At 45.7% G+C, this 12,920-nt stretch overlaps 1 protein-coding gene across 2 annotated transcripts in view; it reads right to left on the reverse strand.

Moving 5' to 3' along the window:
• The window catches only part of Ubash3b (ubiquitin associated and SH3 domain containing B), a 156,854-nt gene that overhangs the window by 43,593 nt on the left and 100,341 nt on the right, over nt 1-12,920 (reverse strand). For both annotated transcript variants that reach the window (XM_021172197.3, XM_029481520.2), the window contains exons 2-3: nt 1,166-1,219; nt 291-477 (exon numbers count right to left, since the gene is read on the reverse strand). In XM_021172197.3, the coding sequence (XP_021027856.1) occupies nt 291-477; nt 1,166-1,219 (241 nt within the window). The remainder of the gene's footprint in view (nt 1-290; nt 478-1,165; nt 1,220-12,920) is intronic.

The following is a 12,920-nucleotide window of genomic DNA, read 5'->3' on the forward strand; positions in this document are numbered from 1 at the left end:
CTGACAGGCCAGATTTCCACCCACCAAGGGTCAGGCTTATCCTTCCAGTTGTAGAAGTATATTACTGTCCTGATGCATTGAACTCAGATGTTCTAAGGCCTCAACTGATGCCAGGAGCCTGAAAGTAAGGTGAGGCCCTCACTGTGGACCACACTGACCCCTGGGAGGTCCACCCAGTGCTGAGAGCTCCTAAATATCTCCTTGATCTTCCAGAAAAGCTCCGATTTTCAGTTCCGGTCCTCAGGGGCTGGCTGAGACACCGGGGAGACAGGGAGTGCAATGTGGCTCACCATGAAGAACTGGCAGAGGGTGATGTGGGGGAAGATGTTGTGGGCCTTGTTCTTCCCGCAGATCTGCTTGGACTGCTGCCAGAAGTCAGAGAGCTTCTGGGCTAATGGCCCTGTCGGGCGGAGGTAGAGGACATACTCCCGAGGCAGGGGGTCATCCAGGAAGGGGTCGCCCACATGGGAGAACAACCTGTGGGAGATAAGAGAGACAAGAAGGCCTTGCTGGAGGACAATGGATGAGGAGGAAGGGAAGAGGCTCCCCACCCCAGGACCACAGGGAGGAGGGCTTCCATTTGTGCTATAAGAATCCATCCTTTGAAGCTTACACACCCAACCAACTCTCAGATGGGGAGGCTTCTGTTCTCCCCATCCCACAACTCCCTAAAAAGAAACCCAAGCCGCTCTCCAGGAAGCATCCTTGGGTTAACTCCAAATCTCTTCCCCACAGAGGAGTTTCCTTGCACACACTCCGTCCTCCAGCTCAGTCTACTCCGGAGCTCTTACGCCTCCAAAGCAGAAGGAAGGTCCAGGAGGGTGGCCTGTGGGCTTCTCCCTGGGAATGACATCCTCGTAAACGAGTGAGACATTTTTCTCAATTGGCCAGCTCAGCATCCACAGTGCACAGTGAATCTTGAGGTGACTGGCAGACCTCAGATAATGGGAGCCTCTATCTGGGAGGATTTTGAAAGCCTTTAAACAGATCCAAGGAGATACACACACCCTGGGGCCAGGGCAGAGGAGGCAGTCAGCTTGATAAATGGGCCTGTCTCTTCCCCTCCAGGAAGGGTCCATTAGAAAAAGACTGCACACCCGCACTCATCACAGACACTCAGAGTTAATTACATGCTATTTTCTCAATTTATTTATTTCATACCAACCAGTCACATGCTGCCTGAACGCTTCTTCCTCCCGTGGATGCCAGAGCTTTTTGTCTGCAAAAAGAAATCAAATATCTATTGTTAGTATTTTTAGCCTTCCCCTCAGCTCTTCTCAAGAGGGTGGAGTGGGCAGGGGCGACATCAGAGTTTGCGTTCCCTCCACGGCTATGTGGCGTAGGAAAGATGCCTGCAGCAGGGGCTCCCTGAGGGTCCCAGGAAGGCAGGTAGAGTCATCAATTTCCATGTAATTAGCATTGGATTTGCATGCAGCCCGACATCCCGACATCCCACCATCTATTTTCAGTTGTTTCCACATTAGGGTTTTATTTTCACTTCCCTAAAAGTTGTCGTGTCTTTGCTTTTTCTTCCTCGATTCTCACCCACTCATTTCCAATGACCTAGATCCCCTACAGAGCGGATTCTTACTCACCGCCCTTGATGGAATGGGTGAGGAAGGACATGAAGATGCCGTGCTAAATAGCTACAAGGACACTTGCATAAACTCATAAAAGAAGTGATCCCTCCTCTTTTTCCATGCCCAATGACCCAGGGGGATCCATCATCACTAACTATTTTACAGACACCTTTGGGGAAAAAAATAGAGCCAGGAGGTACTACTACCAGTTACTTCTGGAGAGACTGCTCGAAGCCCTCTTGATGGTGGGCCAGAAGCTACAGGAGATTCACTACAGTGAGCCCTGCAAGGCCAGGTCTGTCAGAGCCACAGAGATCTGGGTTCACATCCCGCTCCCATTCTGGGTGCGGGGAACAAAACTCACATGGTCCCTGTCCCTGTGGAATTCCATCCAGTAGGCAGGAAGACAGGAGCTAGAAGCTAACTATCTGATTATAGTGGGGGCAAGAACTGTGGAGGGAAGTGGGTATGATGGCAGACATCTTTGATCCAACACTGGGGGAAGCAGAAGTCAGCTTGGTCTACTACATAGAGAATTCCCCACCAGCCAGGGCTACAAGGTGAGACCTTGACTCAATAGTAATAGCAGTAGTAATGGTAGTAGTAGCAATAGTAGTAATAGTGGTAGTGGTAGCAATAGTAGTAGTAGTGGTAGTAGTGGTAGTAGTGGTAGTAGTGGTAGTAGTAGTGTTAGTAGTGGTAGTAATAGCAACAATAGTAGAAATAGTAATAGTAATGGTAATGGAGGGAAAGCCTGGGAACTCTGACAGCATACAGAGGTCTAATGACAGCACTGAGGCAGAGGCGCTGTGAACTGTAAGGGGGCGACTCACTGGGAGTGAGTGGCCTGGTGGTGGAAGACACTTAGCACCTCTACTCTGTCATCGAATCTAAAGATGGGGAGTATATCATGGAACCTTGGCCAGTGCCTGACACATCACAGGTGGCAGCCAGTAAGAGATCATTTTCAAAGCCGGGCATCAATATTTGATCACTTTTGTGACCCTTCCACTAAGGGCTTGGGCAGAAGGGAAGGGAAGGAATTCAAATTGAACTGTCACTCTTCCCAAGCATTCTTTTCCTTCTCGCCCTGTGGAACCTGGCCCTCTCTCTTTCATGACCGCCCCTCCTCCACGGACTACTCAGAGCCACGAGTGGGTGAGTCTCTCCGTCAAGCTGGGAGGGACCTCAGACATCACTTGTGAACCCAGTTTCTTCAGTCTCCCAAGCTAAACTCCAGTGGAGAGATGTGAAGAAGTCTGTTCAAAGCGAGCCTGACTGAGGTACCGCTTAGCAGAGGGGCTACGGTTCTACCACGGCTGAGAGCTAAGTCAGGCCCGGCTCCCCTGTGATCAGCTACCCGGAGCAGCACCGAGAGATCCAGACTTAACTCACTGAGATGAAGTCCCAGAGAAGTGAGGCAGACCCCTGGGAAAGGAAGCTGGTCAAAACCAGCCAGAAGCAGGGAGCACCCATCTCCACTATCACGCCTTTGACAGCTGTCCCAGGCTGAGACCCATGCCTCCCTTTCTTTTTTTTTTTTTTCTTTTTTTTTTTAAGGTAGAGAAGCCACCTATACACAGAAGCCCACCAGTCAGGAGGAGTTGGAGGCCATTCAATGCCCCCAGAAGGACCCATTGTTCCAAAAAAACAATTGGAATGAGAACTCATTTTCAGACCAGACAATGTGCTATTTATATAAAGCATCCAATTTCTTTGTCTTGCACCCTTCCCCCCAATGAAATACAGCTGACTGAAATTTAATTTATTTCTTTGGAGGAGCCACGAGAATCCTCTGGAAATGAGAGATCTAATTAAGTTATGGTCTCCCTAACTTAAAAGACGTGTTTCGGAGAAGGTTCAAGGGGGTAGGGCGGTGGGTGGGGGGATGGATGGAGATAATGAAAGGCTTGAGTGTGATAAGTCTGCGATAAAGGTGAAAGAAACCTAAACAATTCTTTCTGCAGAACACAAGGCTGAGGGGGGAGAGTCACACCTAGCACACCCTGCCCAGTGAGGGTCAGCTGTGTTGGCAACAGTACAAAGGTTTTAAACACTGGTTTTAAACCTTTCTCTCTTTCGATTTATTTTACTTGTATGTTTGTCTGCATGTCTGTATATGTACTGAGTTCATGCCTTGTTCCTGCAGAGGTCGGAGCACTGAATCCCATAGAACCGGAGTTCTAGATGATTGTGAGCCAGCATGTGGGTGCTGGGAACTAAACTCTGGTCCCCTGGAGGAGCAGCAAGAGCTTTTAACTGCTAACTCTCCGGCTCCCTGCCTTGCTTTTTGGGGGGATGAGGCCAGAGGACCAGCAGGAGTTGGTTCCCTCCTTTGGTAAGGGATTGGATTCAAGTTGTCGGGCTTTGTGGTGAGCACCCACTGGTTCTTAAACATACTTCTAAAGGTTTCTAGAAAGTAAATCCGTAAGTCTGAAACAGAGGAGTGAATGTGCTTAGGCAGGGAAAACCCCATTCCCACGAGGGAGGCCGGGAGGCTCAAAGCAAGCTGGTTACAACTCGGGATTGAGCCTGTTCCCAGAACTCTGCCCACAGAACAGGCAGGCACAGAAGAGCAGCTGCACAAGACTCTCAGCTCTGCTGGGCTGAAGAGCGAGTTGCCATAGAGCGCCACCCCCACGGCCTACCCGCTGGGGCCAATGCCAAGGGCTAGTGGGAGTGTAGAAGAACAGCCAAGCCCCAGCTCAGGCCGCATCTGCTCCCCTCAGAGCAACTCAGATGCAGGCGGGGGGTTCACTTCAGAGTTGGCCCGAGGCCTCAGCAGATGGAGAAGCTCCCCTTCAGCCTGGACTGTGGGAGCTCAGCCCCACCTTCAGGTTTCACTGGGACAGTTCAGCAGCCGAGGACTCTTGGTCAGTGGTCTCACCTGAGACCAGTGAGTGGGACTCTGTGAGTTCCCAGCATTTGGTTCCATCAAACAGCCTGGCCTTGAATGACATCTAACATTCATTTGTAGTTGACTAGGAAACAAAGCGTCCCATCTTCTGCCCACCAAGGAAGGAGACCAGCACAGCTGATACAAAAGCAAGGGCTGATGGACAAGCTGGACAAGCCAAACAGGCCACTATGGAGGTCCTAGACACTGGGAGGAGTCAGTAGTATCACCAACCAACCACCTATGGTCTGCTCTGCTGGGGGTTCTCTCATTTGCTGGTGGTCCTCCCCTTTGCTGGAGGTCCTCCCCTCTGCTGGGGGGGGGTCCTCTTCTCTGCTGGTGGTCCTCCCCTTTGCTGGAGGTCCTCCCCTCTGCTGGGGGGTCCTCTTCTCTTCTGGGGGTCCTCTCCTCTGCTGGGGTCCACCTCTCTGCTGGTGGTCCTCCCCTTTTCTGGGGGTCTTTTCCTCTGCTGGTGATCCTCCCCTTTGGTGGGGGTCTGTGGCCTCCCTTCCCCCAGCCTGGAACCTGCTTGCTCAAGGGTGGAGCTACCTGCTCATTCGTCCTGCCACGCCTACTGCTGGAACCTGCCTTTGCTGCCTGGAGGCACACACGTGTTCGTCCTGCTACTGGACCCTGAGTTACTTGGCGGGATATTGGGTTCCCTCCCCCTTCCTTTATAACTGAGTGTCTGAAAATAGTAAAATTGAGCTTTGATCAGGATGTTGTCTTAGCTCCATTCTTTCTTCCGCCCCGTCTAGATTCCTCTCTTTTCAGCGAACTGCCATTCTCAGTTGAACCGTTCATGTTGTGGACTGCGGGCAGGCCGCAACAGTTGGCGCCAGAACTGGGACCTGAAGAATGGCAGAGGGATGCTAAGAGAAACGACTGCTGTGTGGAGCTCCACAAGAAAGGAAAGGATCTTCGTATCGGAGCATCGGAGCAACGGACAGGTACACATGCTAGCGCTAGCCTAAAATTTCAGTTTTGTAAAGTGTTGCTGAGGATGCCGTAGGATACGAATCAAGTTTGAATCAGTGCTGACCCAACACTGTTTCTGCTTGGGGTCAGCAGCTCGTTAATCGGAACTAGATACGGAGACAGGCGGTGTGCCGCAGCTTTTTAGAAAGCTGCTTAGGTGGAAGAAGGAAGGGTTTAAAGTCATGGATCAGGCGGTTGTTTTAAGTTTTCAGGAGTTGTTTCAGGCCAGAGGAGTAAGGCTTGAAGTACAATTAGTAAGAAATTTTTTAGATAAGATAGATAGCTGTTGTCCATGGTTCAAGGAAGAAGAAACGATAGATTGTGGAACCTGGGAGAAAGTTGGTGAGGCCTTGAATATCGCTCAGACAGATAATTTTACCCTAGGTCTCTGGGCGCTTGTAAATGATGCTATAAAAGATGCAACTTTTCCAGGGCTAAATTGCCCTCAGGCGGAGCTTGCGGTATCTCAGGAGGAGTGCCTATCAGAGAAGGCCTCCTCAGAAAAAGATCTTCTTAACTCAAAAATTGATAAATGTGGAAACTCTGATGATGGACTGAATTTTAACAAAAATCACTCAGATAGAGGAATTGCCCATTACCTTAATGAGAATTGGTCCTCTTGCGAATCTCCCGCTTCACCTATAGTCACCACTTTGGGAGGTGCTACTCATAGGGACACACGGCTAAGCGAGTTAGAGTTTGAGATTAAGCTTCAGAGGCTGAGTCTCTTAAGATATTTCTAGTTTAGATAATGATTAATGTGGTTCCTATCCTAAATAGTAAAATTTAAGATAAGATATAAAGCAATGCCTCTTTATTAAAGCGTTAAAGCTTGCTTTAATAGGTATTCATAGGTATTAATTGATATCCAAACTTCGTAATATGATAGTAATGCTTCTAATATTGATTTTAACAGTGATAAATTGTTTTAAACATAGGTTTTGCTTTCCCAAAGTTGTAGATATTATCCTAACCTTGCACAAAAACTTAAAAATTATGGTTAAAACTGCCATTGTTCCATTGACTGCAGCTTGCAGTTTGATTGCAAATTTAAGATTAATGCTCAGATTAAAAAGTATTTTACCTTTGAGTCAATACAGGGCTCTGGGCAGCCCCAGAGCGGCTTGTGGCCCTTTCTTTTGTTTTGCAAACAATGCCTAAAAAAGTTTTTCCCTGTGTTCAAGAAAATTTCTTTTTAACAGTGTTACAGATCTATTCAGATGTTTAAAATAATGCTTAAATTCAAAGATTTTTGCTTCTAGTAAACTGGTAATCACTAGAAAATTTTGCCTCTACGTATGGCTAATATAGCTTTACATTATGTAAGAAAAATGTTTATTGTTTCTGCTTCTTTACAAGAAGCCAAAAGTTTTAATCTTTCAGTATATATTGTTTCCTAAGTGGAAAGTATTTTATTAACTAATGCTTCTCAAGGGAAGTTTACCTTAAATCCTTGCTCTCACCCAAAAGATTCAGAGACAGTATCCTTTTATTATTTAGTGTTTTAGTTTACTACAAAAGGTTTTACAAAAAATAAAGCTTTTATAATTGTTGTTAATTGGTAATTAAAAATTAGTTGTGCCCAAGACAATTCTTCGGCCAGAAAAAACATTATTGTAAAGTCATTTTTCTCATCCTCCCAGCCAATCGTTGGCCCACGTGGGCCCAACTAGCTGCTGTGGGACAAAGTCTTAAGACACACAGTTGCCCCTGTTTCCAACACAAATAATCTGGTTGTGTGCTGTAGATGGTGTTTTAAAATGCTGAACAATCAAACCTTAATTTATATATTAATAGTCAATGCTATATCTCTGAGCTCATAATTACTTAAAATTGTTCGTCCCTCAGATACTATTTATTCTCAAATTTACAATTGCTTATACATATTTCTAGTTAATAAATAAATTATGCACGTGTGACTCTTAATAACTTTTCAAGCTTTCTAGTTACAACCGTTCCTTAAAAAAAAAAAAATGATTGAAAGTGCAATTAGTCACTGCCCCTTTACAGCCAAATATTTAAATGTTTTGTCCAACAAGTTATTAATTCAAAAGGTTAGATATTGTAAAATTTTAAACTTTAACCTCTTAAAAGACAAAAGAGAAAAATTGTATCCCCATATATACTATTTAGTGCATTTACATGCACACTATTTAAAACATACCTTTATTTTCAAAATTTGAGATTAAAATGTCAAATTTAATAAATGCTTTTTAGTATTTTAAAAGGGTCTACTTATTGGCTTATAGATTGATCCTAAAACAGCTACCTTATTAGGAAAGGGAAAAACAGGTTCTCTCCACAGAACTCTACAGAAGCATATTGGTAATTCGTGTGCTGAGCTGACAGGTAAGTTAACTCAGTGTCCTGATTAAAAGGACTAAAAGATTAAATTCATGCTTTAGATCCATCCTTGCTTGTCATTTTTCCAGTTTAGACTAGCTTCTAGCCTTTTAACTTTATGGCAATAGTACATCAGAGACTGTATATTCAGACTTAGTAAAATTAGTCATTTAATAGAGTCATAATGATTTTTCACTCTTCTTCAGTGTGACCAGCCATTCTAACTCAATCTTAGACTGGTCTAATATTCAGTTCAATTATTAGAGATTCCTATATTCTAAATTACCTAGCAAAGTTAATTCAGAGCATTTCCCCCAAGGTCACCAAAGGCTCATCTTGCCTTCACCTTATTTGTCCTAAACTTTTTGCAAACTGACATTAAAGGTCAGTCTGCAGCGGAACGCCACTGGCACCCAGTTACTTCTAATTCTTATGCATTGGTAAAATGGAAGGACGCCCTGACTAATAAATGGAAGGGTCCGGATCCAGTTCTAATCTGGGGAAGAGGCTCGGTTTGTGTTTTTTCACGAGATGAAGATGGAGCACGGTGGCTACCAGAGAGATTAATTCGTCAGGTAAACACAGATTCTGTCTCTTCTCGTAAGCATCATTTTAAAGACTAAAATTCCTCTTGTGCTTAGAATTCAGCTGGGAGTGGAAGCTCCCAGAAACTGTTTTCCTCTGAGCCAATTCCCCTACAAGAGGCCGGAGATTAGCTTTAGCTTTACAATTTGCATCTAAATAAAGTACCTTGACTTCTCCAAACAGAAAATTTACATTGCTACCCTCTCATTGTTTAGATTTCTTTCTTTTCTCAAGCAGGTCAATCTACATTCTCCGGTTCTCCGCCCCTAAGAGCAAACAGGTGGTACTGCTAGTCTCCCTTCCAAGGACATCCCAGCATGTGGCTTTCACTCTAAGATAAGATTTAGATTTACCAGGAGAGCTAGGGAAGTAGAAATTTCATATATTTACAGAGATTAGTTCTTATTTTGATAGAGATGGGCTTAGTCCCTTAGCTGGCCTCTGGCTTTTCACCCTTGCTGTTACTGCAAGGTGTCCTTAGTTTCTCAGGCTATTGGGAATAACAGAGATGAAGAGGAAAGACCTCCAGCTCCTATTTTAACCACAATCCATGGTGTTAATACTGACATAATTCTTGTCTAGGCCTTGCTAAATCTGAGGTTGACAAGTCTCATATAGAGACCGCACATAGCTCAGAACTGCGATACTGATTCATAATCATATGAATACAGTATGGGTACCGCTTGGCGCAGGAGATTACTGCAAAGGGAGGTCCAACTTGACCGTTTCTGAGTTCCCTGTGCGACACACCTGATTTGAAGGAGGTTGGTATCTGACTCCAGCTAAAAACCAAAAATACCTAAGGCTCTGCCTCCCCTCCCCAAAAGATACCAAGAGCCACAAATTTGTGAGTTGTTATAAAGCTCACGGGAGGAATCAGGTCAATGTCCACCCAAGTCAAGGTTAAAGGCCCACTCATCTATGGATGAAAAAAATCATTTGATCACCTCTGTCAAGCATTGCCTATTTAAACTCAATTAATAGGGGGGAGAGAGGTTGGAGACCTTACTGTCGTAAGGGCAAGCCCTTCACTGCCTCCCACCCAAATAAAAAAGCCAACTGGCCTTGTACTAAAGAGCTGGTCTTACCCCTTCTCCCTGTTTCCCCGCCTGTCACCCAAAATTGCGGAGGATTATCAGCTCAGTGTTATTCTAAATTTGTTTAGTTAAACTCAGCCAGGGTTCCAACGCCCTACTTAAAATGCAAACAGGTAGTTACCTATTCAGCACTAATTAGCATTATAAAGTCAGAGCCTATTCTGTTAGTGGTTTACTAGGATAATAAAGACAGTCTTAGCCAAATACAGTTTACCATTAGAAAAGTTAGGGAATCCCACGGAAACAGGTTTTTTCTTTAGCCCTAAGAACTCAGGCAGAACTATTGAACATAAATAATTTTTCTGTCTCAGGCCAGCCTCTTTTTTTGTTTGTTTGTTTGTTTGTTTGTTTTGTTAACTAATGGGAGGAGATGTGGCCTCCCTTCCCCCAGCCTGGAACCTGCTTGCTCAAGGGTGGAGCTACCTGCTCATTCGTCCTGCCACGCCTACTGCTGGAACCTGCCTTTGCTGCCTGGAGGTACACACGTGTTCGTCCTGCTACTGGACCCTAAGTTACTTGGCGGGATATTGGGTTCCCTCCCCCTTCCTTTATAACTGAGTGTCTGAAAATAGTAAAATTGAGCTTTGATCAGGATGTTGTCTTAGCTCCATTCTTTCTTCCGCCCCGTCTAGATTCCTCTCTTTTCAGCGAACTGCCATTCTCAGTTGAACCGTTCGTGTTGTGGACTGCAGGCAGGCCGCAACAGGGGTCTACCCTTTGCTGGGAGTCCTCTCCTTTGCTGGGAGTCCTCCCCTTTGCTGGGGTCCTCCTCTCTGCTGGGGGTCCTCCCCTTTGCTAGTGGTCCTCCCCTTTGCTAGTGGTCCTCCCCTTTGCTGGGAGTCCTCCTCTCTGCTGGTGATCCTCTCCTTTACTGGGAGTCTTCTTCACAGCTAGGAATCCTCCTGCTGCTCTCAGCTCCAAGGATCTTCAGATCTTTGGATGTGGAAGGATGGCCCCAAGGGTCATGCTTTAGAGGTTCACAAAGAACCTTTCCTGCTGGTTTGCCTGTGACAACATACCCCCACCTCCCTCCCTCACCTCAGCCCTTCTCTTTCTCCCAGTCCCTTCCTTCTTTCCTTCTCTCTGTTGTCCCCTCACCCCCACTGCGTGTTATTCTTTAAGAAATTCTGCACAGAATCAAATGAAAATGAAAAGCCAAGCCAAAGGTCTGCAGCGCTGGCTCCTGATTGGTGGGCATCTTTCAGGGACCATGGTCTGATCCAGGCTTGCATGTATCCAGACACTGCCACAAGAGCCTCTTCTGTCAACTCCCTCTAAAACTATCCTCCATACTACTTTAGCTCAGTGGTTCTCAGCCTTCCTTGTGCTGTTCTCCCTTTAATGCAGTTCCTCATGTGGTGACCCCCAACCATAAAATTATTTTCTTTGCTATTTCATACTGTAATTTTGCTACTGTTATGAATCGTCTCATTAAATATCTGATATGCAGGATATCTGATATGCGAGCCACAGGTTGAGAACCGTTGCCAAGACACCATGCTAAACTTGAAAAGAAACCATGAGAGCCTTTTAGATTTTGGATCTGGGGCTTAGAGACACTTTTCCCCACTGCAGTGTAGTCTACACTGAGAGGCTCTTAGAAACACAGCCTCCCCACCCCCACCCCACCCCATTGCATGTGCTCCAGTTGTTTATGCTCAAAAGACCTATATGTAAAGAGAAAAGAAGATACAAGGCCAGGTACAGAATCCTCCTAGTGGATAAAACACCCTAAATAACCAAAATCAAATTAATTACATCTCTCCTTCATGTCACCAAGACAACCTTACATTTTGGAAATATTTAATATGAACTCTAAAGGTGCAAAACAATAAAAACCCTCTACCTTCAAGATAGCATTAAATTTTCACACCTAACACATTTAATTGAATTTAAAATGGCCTAATTAACCAGACAACTCTTTGTTCGAAATTAGTTTAACAGTCTGTGCCATTCTGGGGCTCAGGCAGACTTAGGTGGAGTCAATTCTGTTTCTTAGTGGCAAAGTCCAGACACACAAGAGACGCCATTTGTGCTGCAATGAGCAATGGAGAGACAACTGCAAGACAATGCCTGTGTGTGTGTGTGTGTGTGTGTGTGTGTGTGTGTATGAGAGAGAGAGAGAGAGAGAGAAGGTTTCACTTAGCCCAGGTTGGCCTAAAATTAACTGTGTAGCTGAGGATAACCTTGGACTTCCAATCCTTTTGCTATCCCTCAAAAGTGCTGAGATTTCACAGTGTGCCACCATGCAGGTTTTATATGTGTATAGGTATTTTGTCTACATGGACATAGGTGTACCATGTGTATGCCTGGTGACCAGGGAGGCCAGAAGAGGGAATTGGATCCCCAGGAACTGGAGTTACAGATGCTTGTGAGCCATCGTCTGGTGTTGGGAATCCATTTATGCGGTATTGCAGATGGAATCCTGGGCTCTGTTCATACAAAGAAACACTCAGAGCCACAGCCTCAGTCCAACAAAACTTTTTTTTCTTCTTCTTCTTTTGTAAGTGGCTTTTGGGTAGGCATGTCAGAAGCTCTGAGGGGCTGTCTGCTGAGCTGAGCACCTCTGCCTGACCCCAGGGCAGCTCAGAATTGTGCCTGAGGCTGGCAGCCAACTTGAAAACAGAGGACAAGAGGTGATCTTCCATTTATTTCCCCTCTCTGGTAGGAAAGCAAGACTTGCGAAGTGGAAAAGACTTTGAATACCGGGCACTGAGTAGAAGGTCTTCAATTCTCCTGACAAGCTACAGGATGTCTGTTCTGTATCCCAGGCTGGCCCTCTGCAAGGAAAAGCACCCAAGGTTTGCCTGAAAGGCCACAAACCAGTGTAGGAAATACACCTGAAGGGCTGCATTCCTAGACCGCCCAGAATGTGTCTGAAACGGAGGCTAGCCTTGTACATACATGCTATGCGTGCCCTTCCTTGCTCGCCTGGTAACGTTTCATTGATAAGCTGGGCAGAGTGTCCAGCTGGTAGGGTGCTTACCTAGCATGCATGAAGTCCTGGCTCCCAACCCTAACACTGCCTAAAACCAGTGCGGAGGCGCATGCACGATAATCCCAGCACTTTCAGGGGAAAGGAGTTCAAAGCCATCCTTGGGTGTATAGAATGTTCAAGACCAGGCTTGACTACCTGAGACCCTACCTCAAAAACACAAAACAAAAGCCAAGCCAGGCACAGGAGCACATGCCTTTGGGGAGGCAGAGAAAGTCAGATCTCTGAGTTTGAGGCCAGCCTGCACTACATAGTGAATCTAAGGCTAGCCAGAGATACATAGTGAGAGCTTGGCTCAAATTTAAACAGTACCAAGTAAACAACCAAACTAGCAAATAAAACAACAACAACTACCAAAAATCCAGGTGTTACTCACAGCTATAATCTCAGCACTTGTGGGGCTAAAACAGAAGGATCAGAGGTTCATGGTCATTAGTTTTCACATA

Source organism: Mus caroli, unplaced genomic scaffold (assembly GCF_978045245.1).
Source record: "Mus caroli unplaced genomic scaffold, Mus_caroli_1 scaffold_11, whole genome shotgun sequence".
Classification (NCBI taxonomy): domain Eukaryota; kingdom Metazoa; phylum Chordata; class Mammalia; order Rodentia; family Muridae; genus Mus; species Mus caroli.